The following is an 18,623-nucleotide window of genomic DNA, read 5'->3' as shown; positions in this document are numbered from 1 at the left end:
TGCAGGCTGCGCATAAACTGATGCTTTCAGAGGCTTAAGGATCATTCCTGAAGTTGTTCAAAGTAAATTTTGGCAGATACTTCATCATGGATTCAACAGAATGAAAATTCAGCCGCTAGACTAACAAACTTCCTTTTCTGCCTTTCATACTGCTTTGTTGTTTGGGTAGCATTGACTACACTCTTTCAAAGCCCCTCCTTAAAACACATTTGCAAAAGACCTATTAAACCATATCCCTCACTTTGCTGAAGCACTGAGTCGATGATAGAAGAATATTTTTAATGTGGAACTAGAACTAATGAGGCCTATGCTAAACTTCACTGCTTTTTTCCAGCCATGTGCACCTGTTCTCTAATCTACATAAATAAATGGGTCATTGAAGGAGGAGGCTAGACTTCAGGATACTTGTTGATGCTTTATACTTACACAACACCTTTCAGCTATAACTCAAAATGATTTAAAGACCTCAAGTATCTATTTCCCATGTTCTGAGTGAGGTTGACAGCCTAAACTCAGGAATGGTTTGTGACTTGCTGAAGGTCACACAGCATACTGGCAGTCTGGAATATAAATTGCCTTTTTACTCCTGGATCCTGTCTTCAAATAATATGTCAATGACAATAGCTACACAACTTCTTTGTATAAGAAAGCAATGGCTAGATAATAGCTAGAGCTGCAAGTGAAGGGTCAGGGAAAACCCAGATAACCTGGCAAATCCTAGACTGAGCCTAGCTGGGAGAAACTATCATTGGGAAGCTGTAAGGTTCCACCTTGTCTTCCAGCATGACTAGAATGGACCTTTTTCACTTTACCCATATAATGTTACATAAGCCAATGGATGCTAGAGGTTTGGCAGTACTAAGGTATCAATCAGACTGTACGTTAATGGAGTTCAGCTACACAGTTCCTCATGCTTGAGTTTGTTTAGTCTGGAGAAGAGAAGACTATGGGGGGACATAAACTTTCAAGTACATAAAAGAATGTTACAAGGAGGAGGGAGAGAGAAATTGTTCTTTCTAACTCCTGAGGCTAGGACAAGAAGCAATGGGCTTAAATTGCAGCAAGGGCAGTTTAGGTTGGACATTAGGAAAATCTTCCTGTCAGGGTGGTTAAGCACTGGAATAAATTGCCTAGGGAGGTTGTGGAATCTCCATCATTGGAGATTTTTAAGGGCAGGTTAGACAAACACCTGTCAGGGATAGTCTAGATAATACTTGGTCCTGCCTTGAGTGCAGAGGACTGGACTAGAAGACCTCTCGAGGTCCTTTCCAGTCCTGTGATTCTGTGTTACCTATAGCTGAGGATAAGTTTAAAGCCTATTGGGCTCTGTCCTGTTTTTTGTCAGCTTCCAAGTTCTTGTGTAATCACCTTGAAGACTTAATTATATTCTTGTCAGAATAAGAGAACCACTCTACTAAACTACCACCACTTTTGGCAACACTTAAGTGTTCGTGGAAGTTCTCCAGTCAAAGCATGCAAATGAGTTTGAAATTCTTTGAGGCTTCCTACCTCCATTTGCCAAGCCTAACTTTCAAAGCAAAGATATATCCATGGATGATGTGAGATTGTCTTGGGGCTTTGGAGAGGATGGGGAACTCTGAAGTGTGTATGCTCGGTATCCATCCGTAAAAACATACGGGCCACAAATGTACTTTGTCCTCTCCCTCACTTGAACTAAAGACTTGGAACTGACACCCTGAAGCTTGGAGAACAAGGCTTTGGGGAGACCATAAAGAGGTATTTCCATTAGAGGAAGGGAAGGAAATAGTAAGACATGATGTAGAAGAATTTGAGCAGAGGTAGGGTCCAAGGACCAGTTAAGGCAATGGGCAGGCTTGTAGATTACATATGTTTGGGGGAAGCATTCAGGGTCAGTGATTGCTCCAAACAAAGGTGCTGCTACTTGTCAAATTTCAAAACTAAATGAATGATTAAATAGATTTAAATTCTTACAAGTGTGGGAGGGCAGGTGGGAACCAAGTTTAATGATATCCTCTGGCCAGTTATGCAGAATGCCAGATACTAGATTACCATAATAGTCACTTTGAGTCTTAAGTGAGTACAAAATATTTTGGTCAATCTAAACCTTAACTCAAGCATTTCAAATGTTCTCTTTTAGATTTGTGATGGAGTGGGAACGATACCTTACTTTGTTGATGGGGTGGGGGAGCAAGTCGTCATTCTGTAAATGTCTGTTTTCTGAAAGGTTGCTAATGCTTGGAGATTGACATAGTAAAAGCAAGACATGTGTAATTCCCACCAAATAGTTTGTCATGTACCTTCATTCTGACCTGCAAAAAATTCTAATCATACTATCCGGGTGTGTTGGGTTTTTTTTTAAATAAAAGCTAGCTTGCAAATCAGATTGAAGGTTGAACTTAATTTCTCTCCCTGGGCTTCCTGTGCTGAACTAAATTTATAACAAATCACCATTTCTACTGTGACACTAGCTGTATTACGTGAAATGAACTTCCATTTAAGGTTTCAAAACCAACTGCAGAACATGTGCTGCAGAGCCTGTCGGTTAGGCACTAACCTAACTAACCTTAGGCACTGTAATACAGAAGGAACCAAATAACTAACTCATTTTTCTTTCCCATGTGCTTAATTGCAGGGTTTTTTCTTTGTTTCTGCTGGTGCTGCTGAAAAGTAGGTATTATGAACACTGTGCATGTGAACATAGCTCGCTTTGAGCCTGGGATATAATTCTCTGAACAGTTCACTAGTCCAGCCCAGCTTTGCAATAGGTCCTGGCTTTGTCCAGTTCTTATTGGTATTGTATGTTGCTGAGCTAGTAAGCCTTTGCATTGAAAAATGGGCATTGCAGCGTTGGCTTGGTTAATACAGGCCTTGGTAGCCATGTGCTGATCCCAGTGCTGACAAAGCAACAAGAATAAATAGCGTGGTAGGGGAAGGGCATGGTTTCAGGAATATGCAGTTGGCCTATTGTCAAGGGGAGTAGATTATTCTGCTTTCAGCATACTTCTGCCATTTTAAACAGCTCCACAGCAAGCTGTCAGAATTAAAATATTTTTAAGATACATTTGCTGTGTTTAAGGCTGAACACCTATGTAATGTAAGGATGCTGACAATGAGTTACCACAGTCGATGTAGTTTTACTGCAAAAGTTGACCTCTTGTATTTCAAGAGCAGTTTAACCTTGTCGACTCAGCATTTGAATCAGCTATCCTATCATTCATACCTAGTAGCAATATTTAATTGGTCAATACTGTGAACCATCTCTAATAAAATTTCACTCGAAGTTAGAAGTGACTTAATTCAAAGCTGCTTTAAGATCCTAAACACTCTACTGGTTTGCCCTTAGACTAAGTTTCTGATTAGCTCAGGAGTTTGTAAATTAAGATTAACGGCTGTAATACATCATGAAGGCTAAAATATCTGAGCTTGACTCCTCTGACACACAAGGGAGAACATTTTAAAAAAAATTGTTCCTTCTCTGAGTTAGTGTAGGGAAATGACAGAATAACTGCTCAGATTTTCACCCATTCCTTGTTGATGACACTTGGAGGAAAGGACCAAATGTTGCTCAGTTTACACAGATCCTCTAGAGACAGCGCATGCATGAGAAATATATATCACTTGTGCTCCATTCTTCTATCAAGGGCTATATTTTACCCTGATTATCATAAGTATTGTGCAGCTGTAACTTTGAACTTGGTCAGTATGTAGGCTTGCTGCCTTATTTGTCCATTTCCTGTTGATATTAACACTGCCCAAAACCATTTGAGTATTTAACAGCCACAAAAGCCATAATTGCCCATAAATATGAATTTAAGATAGACTTAGTATTTACTGAAAGTAGGCATTTTCTATACGCTATTTCTTGCTTGTAAAATTTACAAATTACAACACAATAATAGTAAAACTCTTAATTTGTAAATTTTAATGTTGCTATTATAATAGTTCCTAGAGGCTCTAATCAGAATCAGGGCTCCATTGTGTTTGGCTCTGTGCGAACCTGTAACATGGTTCCAGTCTGAAAAAGCTTGTAACTTAATATAAATGGTTCACTTTGTGTTAAGTGACCTACAAAATGCTATACAAAAAAGGGTTTATTCATTATTTTAAAATGTATAAAGGACACTTTTCGACAGGGTTTTTACCTGGAAGATGCTAAGAGTGTCCGGATGGGTTTTCCTAGCAGACCTTGTGGATGGGGAACAGTAGGCAAGGTGGTTTTTGTATGTATCATGAGCTCATTCATGTTAATTATAGAAGAACAAGGGTTGTAGGGGTTCAACAAACGTGTTAAACTCTTTGGTGTGTAAACAAAAACCAATAGTTTTGACTAAAAATTCCTTCATCCTTTCAATAGCTTAATTTTCATTTCCTGTGATGTGTTTTGTTTCACTAGATCTCTAGTCTTCCAGATTAGACTGAGAATTGCAGGCCACCTTTATAATCATAAAGCAGCAAAACATGATACAAACCCAATTTTTTCCTTTATAGGTTATCTTTGGGAGTGCATACCCTGCGTTAAGTAGTTGCTTTCTAGTTCTATGCAATGGGCATGTTCATTCAGGATTCCCAGAACTAATTTGGCTGTCTTGTTTGTATTCATTCAACCACTTATTTTTTTTCTAATATGCATAGCTGAAAGCCAAGCTGTCTGTAATAGAACTCTGTCTTGGTGCTTTCTGCTTGTACTTACGTGAAGTGTCTGAAAAGTGAAGTAAATTATGGATGCAGTCGGTGCTATACTGGGAACTCATGTTCAGGTATGATTTCAATAAGGACTTGAAACTTAGGGGCCAGAGGTGAAAAGTTGGTGTATAGCTCACTACATACATCACTTGGAACAACTTTTTATTGTTGAGGCTTGCAAAGACGTTGCACTCAACTTGACAGCATTTCTGTGTGTAATGCAATAGTTTTTGAATGTCACATCGGATCAATTCCAAAATTCCAGGGAATGTTCTAGGCATCAATGAGCAGAATGCAATTGTTTTTAGGGGAAATGGGCGATACATGAAGCTGCTGTCATCTGTTTAGCACAGTCACTGCTTCAAGTACCTCTGCAGTTGTCTCTAGATCAAACGACTGGTGTCTGGTAGCCATTTAGTGCCTTCTGGCATAACAATCCCTCTGCTTGTGGTCCTGATAGTATTTAGCATGTGATGCCCTGGATGACTTCTCTCCCAGATAGAGAGATCAGTGTTCTCCCTGCTGAAAGCTCTGTGAGGTGGATTCTCAGGCAGCAGGGACACCCAGAAGAAGTGAGGAAGGAATGAAGTGTCCTCTCTACTAGTGCCCTTCCTGATCTGTAGGGGTAGGACACCAGTCATTCACTCCTCCTTTCCAGTCCAGGGTTGGGGGGAGACACTAAGCCATTGGCATGGGGGAAGGTGGGAATGGAGGGAACAGAACCCCTGCTGTGGTGGGAGATGGAAATGGGTAGGAGGAGACAGATCCCCAGGTATGGTGGGGAGAAGGCAGGACCCTATTAAGGGAGAATGGAGGGGCAAAAGCCAAAACATCAGAGGAAGTGGGGAAATTTTACAGTCCCTAAAATAGAGGGGGATTTGGAGGGTGGCAATACAGAGAGCTTGTTGGTTGGAATGTAAGGATGCAAGGAGCCCCTGCTGTGTTTTAGTGAGCTTGGCCTACACAAGCCACAAAGTGTGTGACCTACTACTTTGTATTAATGGCAAGTCCGTCTAGTTAGTTTTAATAGTAATGCTGGTCTTGTAGGTTCTGAAGTTGGACAGCATCAAGGTGATTTCGCTTCTTGACTGGCTTGCTAAATGAGCTGTTAATACTTAAGATGACCTCCACTAAATGTGGTGGTTAATACTACATCCTGGAAAACATTTCAATAATCCAGGCTTAATGTGGAAGAGCAAATCCATTAGGTGAGTTTTAAAAAGGTGTGATGTACCAGCCAGCATTAAAAGGCATTTTGTGGGATTAGATGTTAAAATTAACACAGCACTGGTTTTGTATAGTTCCTCTACTTCTGTTGGCCTTGTGCCTCATGTTAAGAATGTGCCGTGCAGATACAGCCATTTTGGCTGAAGGCTTTCTTTTAGAATGCAGCTGCTGTAAACAAGGTGTATAGTTGGAAGCCTGAGTTTCCTGCTTATTTGCGGCATACTCAGCGGTCACTGCACTGTTTACCTATGCTAAAAATAAGTGTGTATCTGTATAAGTACCATGTATACTTTGGCGACTGATATTTGAGAAAAGGAGTACTTGTGGCACCTTAGAGACTAACAAATTCATATGAGCTCAAATAAATTGGTTAGTCTCTAAGGTGCCACAAGTACTCCTTTTCTTTTTGTGAATACAGACTAACACGGCTGCTACTCTGAAACCTGATATTTGAGAACTAGTCCCATGGTCTGATATGCGCAGATTATTGAAGACTCTGCCAGTACATAATAAATCATTGATGGGGATTCTCTGCCTTAGTTTCTCTCAACTGAAATACCCAAACTTTTGGTTGTCCAGCTGGGAATTTCCCATCTATTTTAAAACCTTGAGTTACTCTGGCACAATCTGCCCACGCTTATGAAGATGAAAGCATTTTAATGTGCACTGGGCAAATGGATGAGTACCAAGTTGCTTTAATTTTTTTTGTTTTGGTGTGGAAGACTGGGTTACTGATAGCATTAGAATACTGTGGGACAGAAGAGGGAAATCATCAGTGCCAATATTCCAGTTAACTGCTGGGAAACATCAAATACGTGTATTTAAGTGAAAATCTAAAATTAACAAACATTTGATTGCTGCGATAACTTTCTGTAAACAGGCACTTTGGGCCTTAGTAGTGGTTAAGTCCTTTACACACGAAGGAATTGGATGTAATCCAAACTATTGGTTGACAGTTGTGCACGCTGGGTGATAAACCTAAAGTAGTAGTTCTCAACCAGGGGTACATGTGCCCCTGGGGATATGCAGAGGTCTTCCAGGGGTACATTAGCTCATGTAGATACTTGCCTAGTTTTACAACAGGTTACATTAAAAAGCACCTGCGAAGTCAGGACAAACTAAAATTTCATACAGACAATGACTTGTTTATACTGCTCTATATACTATACATGTAAGTACGATATTTATTTATTTCAATTAATTTTATAATTATATGGTAAAAATGAAAAAAAGTAATTTTTCAGTAATAGTGTGTGGTGAGTTTTTTGTATTTTTAGGTCTCATTTTGTAGGCAAGTTGTTTTTAAGTGAAATGAAACTTGGGGTACACAAGACAAATCAAACTTCTGAAAGGGATACAGTAATCGGGAAAGGTTGAGAACCACTGAACTAAAGAGATAAATTTGTTACAACAGTACCCCTGAATCATAGAATATCAGGGTTGGAAGGGACCTCAGGAGGTCATCTAGTCCAACCCCCTGCTCAAAAGCAGGACCCATACCCAATTAAATCATCCCAGCCAGGGCTTTGTCAAGCCTGACCTTAAAAACTTCTAAGGAAGGATCATCTTACGTATGAGGTGCATAAGCTAACATGCTTGAGTTTTATGCTTTCTCCTGAGCTTACCTGAACAGCAATAACTTTGTGTAGTAAGGTTTGTTTTTTAAATGGGTTTTACTGACTACTTCTTGCAATAAAACAGTTGACATAGATGGAGACTAAGGGCTTGTTTGGACTACAGGGATGTGAATAGCTATGTGCGATCAAGTGCTGTGCTGTAACTCTTCTCTGTTGATGCTGTGGGTGCAAACTGAAAGGTTCCAAGGTCCCTTTAACATAGTCCTCTTCAAACAGGAGTTCAGTACCTTTTCTAGGAGGCAGAGGTTGAGTTGAAAGTATCTAGAAAGTCAAAAGTTTTATATATATATATATATATATATATAAAAAAACCACTTAGTGGGCAAAATATTTCTAAACTGCCACCACCTGCCCATGTCCCTCCATGCCACCCTGTTAAGAAACCTGTGTAGCTAATGAGGTAAGTTGTAGTATGAAGAAATAATTGTCTTTTGGAAAGCTACTAAATGCTACTTCTAGTGTAAGCATGGCAGTGGGTATTCATTGTGCATTAGTATCTTCACACTCTGAGAAGCAAGGAACATCATACATTCAGGGCACATGCACAACTGCCCCACTCCCACTCCACCTCATAACTTGGAACAGTGTAAGATTTTTTTCAGTTAGGCTGTCTGCTGTTCTGCACCTCAGAGGAAGCTAAGTTTCAATGGTGCTGCATGTTCATAGCTTGTAAAGAGTGTTGGGAATAAAAAGCAAGACGTAACATATTATAGGGAATGTAATTTTTTTTTTAAATGGTCTTTTCAGAGGTGCCAAGCAACTGCAGCTCCAGTTGACTGCTGTGGAAGCTGCTGGTCCTCTGCACATGTGAAAATCAACTCAGTAGCCTTCTGAGTACTTGTTTTTTTTTCATGAAACATGCCCTTCTCCCCCCCCCCCCCCAACAAATTTTAAATGTTGTGATGGAGTAACCTGTTCATATTAATACTGTTCCTAGCGGGGTCAGTGGTATGTAAATATTTTGGATGGAGTAAGTACTTGACAATTCTAGAAATGCAAAGCAGCGGTAATTACAACACTCTACACATATTAATTAGCTCTCCGAATACATTTAAGAACTGACTGGAAATTTTTAGTTTAAACTCTTTGAAAAATAAATGTACAGTAAAAGCCATTTTATCCAGGACTTCAACTGGAAAACTCTATAAACTGGCATTTCTGATTTTCATTGAAAGTCCGGTTTATATTCTGGTTGGTGCAGGGCCAGCAGGGGGTGTGGAATGCAGGCTCTGGGAGGGAGTTTGCTTCTACAAATGTATTTAAATTGCATAGTGTGGTGTGTCAGCAATCTAGCTGAAGAGACTGTGTGTCAAATTACATAGGATGGAATCTGCAACCAACCCATTTTATCAAGCATGGTATCATAGTGATGTTTAATTTACCCCTTAGTATCTCTTAACACATGCCTCGGAACTGGCAAAACCCAAGTGTTTCGAAGAGCTATAGTGAGGGAGGTCAAGTGTTCAAATCTCTGAAATCTAGGATTTGCCCTGGTCACTTTCTGTAGTTGGTGTAAGGTAGACTTAAAATGGCTTAACAGCTTGCTGGGGTGGCCACAGGGGAGGGATGTTGGATATCAAACTTATGTTTTTTCCTGATTTGTGTCTTGGGGCTTTCTGGGTACTCATTCTAAAAATAAATTCCACTTGAGGTTAGGTCTAATTTAACCAAAGGCATGCTGCCTCAGATCTGTGCTACTCTGACAATATATACAGTAGAACCTATCTTAACCCAGTTCAGGGTAGGTCATGTAAAAAGTATCCAGATATCCTCCATTCGTCGCAGGTCAGTAGAGGTTGTATAAACTTATTTGCCACAAGTAACAAACTGTCACTCAAAAATGACCTTAATATATGGTCTTCTGACTTATTTAATCTTGGAAATATTTTAAATGGTAGTTTGATGATGCTGGATTCCTAGCTATGACGATTAGTGAGTCTTTACCAGCTATGTGGCAGCTTGCCCCTGAAACTCCTGGTCTCCTTCACCCATTCAATTGAAATATATTAATGCTCAACTGGTGGAAAGCTGCTTTAAACTGATCACTTCTGTTAAGAAAGTAAAATGCTGAGTAATACCTGGAAACCTGTTTGTGAAAACGCTAATGAATGTCCTGGTTAAGAGTTCAGTTTCACTTTTCAAGCTAATGATCAGGAGGAGGAGAGGTGAAAGTGATCACTGTAAAATTCCCCAATTTTTTTAGATCATCTGGGTTTCCCCAGTGCACTTAATCCTTCTGACCTACAGCTTGAACAGCTGGCACAGTGAAATTCTGACCTCTGGTGCTAACAAGCTATTCAGTGGAAAAGCAGATTTCTGTAACTGGGTTGCTACACTAGAGCATCTCTGTACTCAATACTTCAATTTAGCTAAACAAAACAGAGCAGCAAATAATTACTTGTTTCCAAATTCTGTTGCTTTCTGATCTTTTGTAAAGACATGACTGGTTACGATGTAAATTAAATCTATCAATTGCCTGCACATCAAAAAGTGGTTCCCTAACGTATACTTTTTATCTGCTATCCCAACAGTGTTGTGTGGCACTCTACAGCAGTGGTTTTTAAACTTTTTTTCTCAGACGCAGTTGAAGAAAATTGTTGATGCCTGTGACCCAACATAATTATATCTTTTGACTAGTTTTCATAAAATCATAATATTGCAATACATTCCATCTTAACCCACTTTGTGTAACTAACACTAGACACTAGCCTTAGGAAGCCTATGGTAAGGAGCGTGGGAGGTCTTGACCTGCTGCTCACAAACCGGGAAGAATTAGTAGGGGAAGCAAAAGTGGATGGGAATCTGGGAGGCAGTGACCATGAGTTGGTTGAGTTCAGGATCCTGACACAGGGAAGAAACGTAAGCAGCAGGATACGGACCCTGGACTTCAGGAAAGCAGACTTCAACTCCCTCAGGGAACGGATGGGTAGGATCCCCTGGGGGACTAACTTGAAGGGGAAAGGAGTCCAGGAGAGCTGGCTGTATTTCAAGGAATCCCTGTTGAGGTTACAGGGACAAACCATCCTGATGTGTCGAAAGAATAGTAAATATGGCAGGCGACCAGCTTGGCTTAATGGTGAAATCCTAGCGGATCTTAAACATAAAAAAGAAGCTTACAAGAAGTGGAAGGTTGGACATATGACCAGGAAAGAGTATAAAAATATTGCTCGGGCATGTAGGAATGAAATCAGGAGGGCCAAATCGCACCTGGAGCTGCAGCTAGCGAGAGATGTTAAGAGTAACAAGAAGGGTTTCTTCAGGTATGTTGGCAACAAGAAGAAAGCCAAGGAAAGTCTGGGCCCCTTAATGAATGAGGGAGGCAACCTAGCGACAAAGGATGTGGAAAAAGCTAATGTACTCAATGCTTTTTTTGCCTGTCTTCACTAACAAGGTCAGCTGCCAGACTGCTGCGCTGGGCATCACAACATGGGGAATAGATGGCCAGCCCTCTGTGGAGAAAGAGGTGGTTAGGGACTATTTAGAAAAGCTGGACGTGCACAAGTCCATGGGGCCAGACGAGTTGCATCCGAGAGTGCTAAAGGAATTGGCGGCTGTGATTGCAGAGCCATTATCTTTGAAAACTCGTGGCGAACGGGGGAAGTCCCGGATGACTGGAAAAAGGCTAATGTAGTGCCAATCTTTAAAAAAGGGAAGAAGGAGGATCCTGGGAACTACAGGCCAGTCAGCCTCACCTCAGTCCCCAGAAAAATCATGGAGCAGGTCCTCAAAGAATCAATCCTGAAGCACTTACATGAGAAGAGTGATCAGGAACAGTCAGCATGGATTCACCAAGGGAAGGTCATGCCTAACTAATCTAATCGCCTTCTATGATGAGATTACTGGTTCTGTGGATGAAGGGAAAGCAGTGGTTGTATTGTTTCTTCACTTTAGCAAAGCTTTTGACACTGTCTCCCACAGTATTCTTGTCAGCAAGTTAAGGAAGTATGGGCTGGATGAATGCACTATAAGGTGGGTAGAAAGTTGGCTAGATTGTCGGGCTCAACGGGTAGTGATCAATGGCTCCATGTCTAGTTGGCAGCCGGTGTCAAGTGGAGTGCCCCGGGGGTCGGTCCTGGGGCCGGTTTTGTTCAGTATCTTCATAAATGATCTGGAGGATGGTGTGGATTGCACTCTCAGCAAATTTGCGGATGATACTAAACTGGGAGAGGTGGTAGATACGCTGGAGGGCAGAGATAGGATACAGAGGGACCTAGACAAATTGGAGGATTGGGCCAAAAGAAATCTGATGAGGTTCAATAAGGATAAGTGCAGGGTCCTGCAATTAGGACGGAAGAACCCAATGCACAGCTGCAGACTGGGGACCGAATGGCTAGGCAGCAGTTCTGCGGAAAAGGACCTAGGGGTGACAGTGGACGAGAAGCTGGATATGAGTCAGTAGTGTGCCCTTGTTGCCAAGAAGGCCAATGGCATTTTGGGATGTATAAGTAGGGGCATAGCGAGCAGATCGAGGGACGTGATCGTCCCCCTCTATTCGACATTGGTGAGACCTCATCTGGAGTACTGTGTCCAGTTTTGGGCCCCACACTACAAGAAGGATGTGGATAAATTGGAGAGAGTCCAGCGAAGGGCAACAAAAATGATTAGGGGTCTGGAACACATGACTTATGAGGAGAGGCTGAGGGAACTGGGATTGTTTAGTCTGCAGAAGAGAAGAAAGGGGGGATTTGATAGCTGCTTTCAACTACCTGAGAGGTGGTTCCAGAGAGGATGACTATTCTAGACTAAGTGGTAGAAGAGGACAGGACAAGGAGTAATGGTCTCAAGTTGCAGTGGGGGAGGTTTAGGTTGGATATTAGGAAAAACTTTTTCACTAGTATGGTGGTGAAACACTGGAATACGTTGCCTAGGGAGGTGGTGGAATCTCCTTCCTTAGAAGTTTTTAAGGTCAGGCTTGACAAAGCCCTGGCTGGAATGATTTAATTGGAGATTGGTCCTGCTTTTGAGCAGGGGGTTGGACTAGATGACCTCCTGAGGTCCTGACATTCTATGACCCGGTACTGGGTCGCAACCTGTACTTTGAGAAACACTGCTCTACAGTGTATATGGATTGGTTTTGTACACTCCGTGCATTCAGATTGTTCAATTCTGCAGTGTTTGTGTCTTAACAAGCAGTTCAGTGGTTAAATAGCCCCCCAGTTTACCCTACAGTTGTGCATGCAACCCAGAAACTGCTTACTAGTTTATATAAAGGTGCTGTCTTTGGATCTGTGTAATCTCTGGATGGACTACAATACAACATAGCAGTGGGAAAGTGCCTGTCAAAGTTAGACTTGTCTAAACTGGTTTTCAAATTTAAAATGCTCTGCATTTAAATACATGTAAGGCTCCAAGTTGAAGGCAGAAAAAGCAAAGAAAACTTAGGCTGAAGTTGTCTTGGACGTGCCCAGCAGCATGTTAAGATTTTGTTAAACAAGAGATGCAAAGTTACCCACTGATAGTTATTCTGACCAGCTGTAAGCAAGCTTTCTATCTAGCTCAACCCTGGGTTTTTTATTTCTGGATTTAATTTGGACTCTTGAACACTTTTCTCTCTTGTTCTAATAAAATGTCAGAACAGGAGTTGAATGGGCTTAGACTGCTGACTGATGATCATTGTTGCATTATATTATGAACATCCAGTTAGCATTTTTCTAAGTGTATATTCAAATAAACCACATCTGCTTAGGATTGACACTACTGTACTTCCATAACACATGCTGTCTACCTGTATGTGGACACTATGTAAAGGTGCTTAAAAAATTCAAGCTACTGAGAGTGCTGGTTTTGCTTTAAACTAGAGGAGCCTAAATTGCAAAACATGATGGGTTTTTATTTCAGCGCACCTCGCCTCCTTACCAAACCTTAAGAGTGAGTTTTAAGACGCTAGTTTGTACCTACCTCTAGTTTTAACTGTAACTAGAATCTATCTAGTTGACATCTAAAGGTCTATTTGTTACTTCTTGTTTGTTAAAAAGATGCCCATCTAATGCTATGGGCATGCTAACCCACCATTAGTATCATAAAATTGTTATCTAGATTCCGGTTTAAGTGGCAGGATTACACAGCTCTGCGACATGTAAGCCTCCTAATATCTGAATTTGTGAAGGGCTCAAATGCCATGGCATCAAGTGTAGTATAAATACTCTGCTTGAAGTAGAATTTCTACTTCCTCCACCAACCAAGTCCTTCAAAACTGCCAACAAATATTCCTTGTGCCTATTCAGATGCATTGGTTTGTGCAGTGCACAGGTATTGATGTAAATGTTCTTTAATTAGCCCCACTAATGTGCTTGGAACACTAGAAAATTCATCCTACTGGGGCCAAAAAACTTAACCTGTTTTGAGATTTTAAAAAAGGAAACTGATAATATTGGCCACTGAATTCTTCAGTGATTTTTAATTGTCAGTGATTTTTTTTAAAACAGTTAATTAAGACATCTCGGGACTTTGACTCGAGTTAGAGCTACGTGAAGTTGAGACAGTTGCTTCCTTGTCTTTCCCTCTATATTACAAGGATTGCCAGTCCAATGAACCTCAGTCCTGATCTTCAATTTCTCCTGTTCAAGTACCAGTCTGTGCACGAGACCCAATAATGGAGCTAAACTTTGTAGATTTGTCAGGTGCCTAATGTCCATTAAAGCACTAACAAAAAATGATCAACTTTGTTTCCTTTAGACTGAAATCACTTTGGCCCCCAAACCTTCCAGTGTGAAAGACTAACATGGATTAGTTTGCTGGTTTCCATGCATTCTGTTACATGAAAACTGAGATTAATTTTATTTGTTGCAGGCTCACATTAAATTTCCTATCGACTATCCATATTCACCGCCTACGTTCAGATTCCTGACCAAAATGTGGCACCCCAACATTTATGAGGTAAGATACTTTTAGTGGTGCTTTTTCTCTTCAGGTGTACTAGAGACATGGTTTTAGTTTTGAGACTTATGTAATGCATTCAACGTTTGCTTGTCTTTAGTCACAATTAAGCCACGTTCTAGCTGTTATAACATAAGGCTTTGTATTCTGGTAAGCACTCTAATTCAGAGAGTGGTGTTCAACCCTTGCAGATAACTGCAGTTGTGAAGTTCTGTTGTTGCTTGGAATGTTGGCAGTTACCAGCTTTTTTTCCATCCAGATTCATTTGGGATCTTACTAATGACTGACAATTTCTCCAATCAACTTTTTATCTGACAGTTTGGTCAGAAATTTGATGGACAGTGAACTTTAGATTAAAATTAAATAGCTTATTTTGAAGCTGTTTTTCCTTTTATATTAAAGCAATAAATAGGCAACTATTGGGACTTACACAGTATACAACCCCAAGCTAGAGAGATGAGATTTTCAAATGTATGGGGAAAGCTTGCCTCACGTTTAACTAAATGTGAATGCTCTTCCCTCCAGTTATGTTCTCCCTTGCTCCCCAAAAAAATCCTTACTCTTCATCACTAACAGCATTGTAGATCATTTTGTGATATAATTACAATGGTCGATCTAACCTCTTCAGCAGTTAGTAAAAAGGCCCTCTCTAGTTTCAGTATGTCACACTTCCTGATCTTTCAGGTACCATGTCAGTCTTAATTAATTATTGGTCTTGGGTTAAGGAATTTAGAAGTCTTCATCAGGCATCATGAGACCTATCCCAGAAGCAGCTCTAGGCAGGTCCAGCACTTCGTCAGTGCAAACAAATGTGACACCTAGTGTGGATTTCTGGATTCTTTTGGAAACTATTTATCTTCCTTCTTTTTATGACCTGTACTTTTTTCTTCGAGCATTTTAGTCTGTAAAGCCTTTGCCACTGGAGACCTTGCAGCATCATTCTATGTTTGACACTGTGTGCATGTCACAGAAGTACCTAACTTCTGAAGTCTTGTTTGGAAGTTCAGAGCCTATTCTGAAATTGTAGATTGGCCTTTAGTGGAGGAGTCCAGACAAATCCCTGGGGAACCTTTTCACCTTTGACTATTCTTAACAAAATTTCTGTTCTTAATTTTTTGTTTTGCTTGTCCTTTCTCATGAGAAATAAATGCACTCAGAGGATACTGCATCCACCCCCCTTGTAAACCCTCCCTTCTTTCAACAGTGGCCTTAATACAGGCTTTCCTAGGATGAATGATATTCACTTCTGCTTCTGCTTAATGGGCTCAATGGAAAATGAGGGAGGCATTCCTTCCCAGGGTCTGAGCGCACTTCTTCGATCTCTTAAGGAATGAGGACTCCAGCCCAAGTCTTGGACTTAGATGCCCTTACTCCAACATTGAAGTACATTGTGCCGCTCCTGAATGACCAATCCTGAACAAATGGTCTTAAACGTTGTTTTCTCAGTAACCTCTCTAGACTGGAGGTTAGTTATTGAGCTGATGGCTTAGTCTTAACTGTTTGACTGTGGCTTTTCCAAATCTGCACTGGCAAATAAGATTATACTCCATATTAAATTTCTTGATGCTGAGGAGGGGGGCTGCTTTCTTATGCAAAGGACTATCCTGAGTTCAGAGATAGTACATGGTGATTGGTATCCTTATTGTGTCATTTGGAAAATCTTCCAACTTTTGCCTCCTCCTCTTGTTTTATCTCCTGTTTGAAGTTTTTAAAATATCTTTCTCAGAGCTCTGCTTCAACAGCACTGGATTTTGTGATCTCTAAGACCAATTAAAAATTAGGTCTGTCAAGCAATTAAAAATATAATTGTAATTAATTGTGTTAACAATAGAACACCATTTATTTAAATATATTTGGATGTTTTCTACATTTTCAAATATATTGATTTCAATTACAACACAGAATACAAAATGTACAGTAGTCACTTTATATTTTTGATTAAAAATATTTTCACTGTAAAAAAACAAAAGAAATAGTATTTTTCAAACCTAATACAAGTACTGTAGTGCAATCTCTTTATCATGACAGTTGAACTTACAAAAGTAGAATTACGTAAAAAAAATTGCATTCAAAAATAAAACTATGTAAAACTTTAGAGCCTATAAGTCCACTCCGTCCTACTTCTTGTTTGTCTGAACATGTTTGTTTACATTTGCAGGAGACAGTTCTGCCTGCTTCTTGTTTACAATATGACCTGAAAGTGAGAACAGGTGTTTGCATGGCACTGTTGTAGCCAGTGCTGCAAGATATTTATGTGCTAGTTGCGGTAAAGATTCATAGATTCATAGATATTTAAGTCAGAAGGGACTATTATGATCATCTAGTCTGACCTCCTACACAACGCAGGCCACAGAATTTCACCCACCACTCCTGCAAAAAACCTCTCACCTATGTCTGTGCTATTGAAGTCCTCAAATCGTGGTTTAAAGACTTCAAGGAGCAGAGAATCCTCCAGCAAGTGACCCATGCCCCATGCTACAGAGGAAGGCGAAAAACCTCCAGGGCCTCTTCCAATCTGCCCTGGAGGAAAATTCCTTCCCGACCCCAAATATGGCGATCAGCTAAACCCTGAGCATATGGGCAAGATTCATCAGCCAGATACTACGGAAAATTCTTTCCCGGGTAACTCAGATCCCACCCCATCTAATATCCCATCACAGGCCGTTAGGCCTATTTACCATGAATATTTAATTACCAAAACCATGTTATCCCATCATACCATCTCCTCCATAAACTTATTGAGTTTAATCTTAAAGCCAGATAGATCTTTTGCCCCCACTGCTTCCCTTGGAAGGCTATTCCAAAACTTCACTCCTCTGATGGTTAGAAACCTTCGTCTAATTTCTAGTCTAAATTTCCTGGTGGCCAATTTATATCCATTTGTTCTTGTGTTCACATTGGTACTGAGTTTAAATAATTCCTCTCCCTCTCCGGTATTTATCCCTCTGATATATTTATAGAGAGCAATCATATCTCCCCTCATCCTCCTATGTCCCTTCATCTTCAACCACCATTCCAGAGGACATGTGTCCATGCTGATGATGCGTTCTGCTTGATGATAATCCAAAGCAGTGTCAGATGCCAAAAGCAGAAGGTTGATTTTTCTTTTTTGGTGGTTCAGGTTCTGTAGTTTCCACATCAGAGTTGCTCTTTTAAGACTTCTGAAAGCAGGCTCCACACCTCCTCCCTCTCAGATTTTGGAAGGCACTTCAAATTCTTAAACTTTGGGTCAAGTACTGTAGCTATCTTTAGAAATCTCAGATTGGTACCTTCTTTGTGTTTTGTCAAGTCTGCAGTGAAAGTGTTCTTAAAACAAACATGCTGGTCATCATCTGAGACTGCTGTAACATGAAATATATGGCAGAATGCGGGTAAAACAAAGCAGCAGACATATAATTCTTCCCCAAGGAGTTCAGTCACAAATTTAATTGACACATTTTTTTTTAATGAGCGTCATCAGTGTGGAACCATGTCCTCTGGAATGGTGGCCGAAGCATGAAGAGGCATATGAAAGTTTAGCAAATCTGGCACGTAAATACCTTGCAATGCCAACTACAAAAGCCTGCCATGCAAACGCCTGTTCTCGCTTTCTGGTGACACTGTAAATAAGAAGTGGGCAGCATTATCCTGTATATGTAAACAAACTTGTTTGTCTTAGAGATTGGCTGAACAAGAAGTAGGACTGAGTGGATTTGTAGGTTCTGAAGTTTTTATATTGGTTTTTGAGTGCAGTTATGTAACAAACTTACATTTGTAAGTTGCACTTTCATGCTAAAGAGATTGCACTTCAGTACTTGCATGAGGTGAATTGAAAAATACTATTCCTTTTGTTTAACATTTTTACAGTACAGTAATGAAAAAATACAACATGAGCACTGTCTACTTTGTATTCTGTGTTGTAATTGAAATCAAAATATTTGAAAATGTAGAAGAACATCCAAAATATGTAATAAATTTCAATTGGTATTCTATTGTTTAACAGCGCAGTTAAAACTGATTAATCACAATTTTTTTGAGTTAATCGCGAGAGTTAACTGAAATTAATCGACAGGCCTAATAAAAACTAATCCATACTGAATAGGGAGTGGGTTTAGCTGTGGATTCACAATCCCCAAATCTTCATGCAGGAAGTGAGGGCATTACTTGGGCATGTGAGGATGTGCCCGTTCAGTTATCTGAATCCCCAAAGTTTTTTTTAAACCCTTCTTGGGTTGAAGT

General features: G+C 40.3%; 1 protein-coding gene across 1 annotated transcript in view; it reads left to right on the top strand.

Annotated features, from left to right (window-relative positions):
- UBE2R2 (ubiquitin conjugating enzyme E2 R2) overlaps positions 1-18,623 on the top strand; it is a 93,728-nt gene that overhangs the window by 55,125 nt on the left and 19,980 nt on the right. Inside the window, exon 2 of the mRNA XM_084627907.1 lies at positions 14,319-14,405. Within this exon, the coding sequence (XP_084484033.1) occupies positions 14,319-14,405 (87 nt within the window). The remainder of the gene's footprint in view (positions 1-14,318; positions 14,406-18,623) is intronic.

Source organism: Lepidochelys olivacea (assembly GCF_965140295.1).
Source record: "Lepidochelys olivacea isolate rLepOli2 genome assembly, chromosome: 5".
Taxonomy (NCBI): domain Eukaryota; kingdom Metazoa; phylum Chordata; order Testudines; family Cheloniidae; genus Lepidochelys; species Lepidochelys olivacea.
This window is presented reverse-complemented; position numbering and strand designations above follow the sequence as displayed.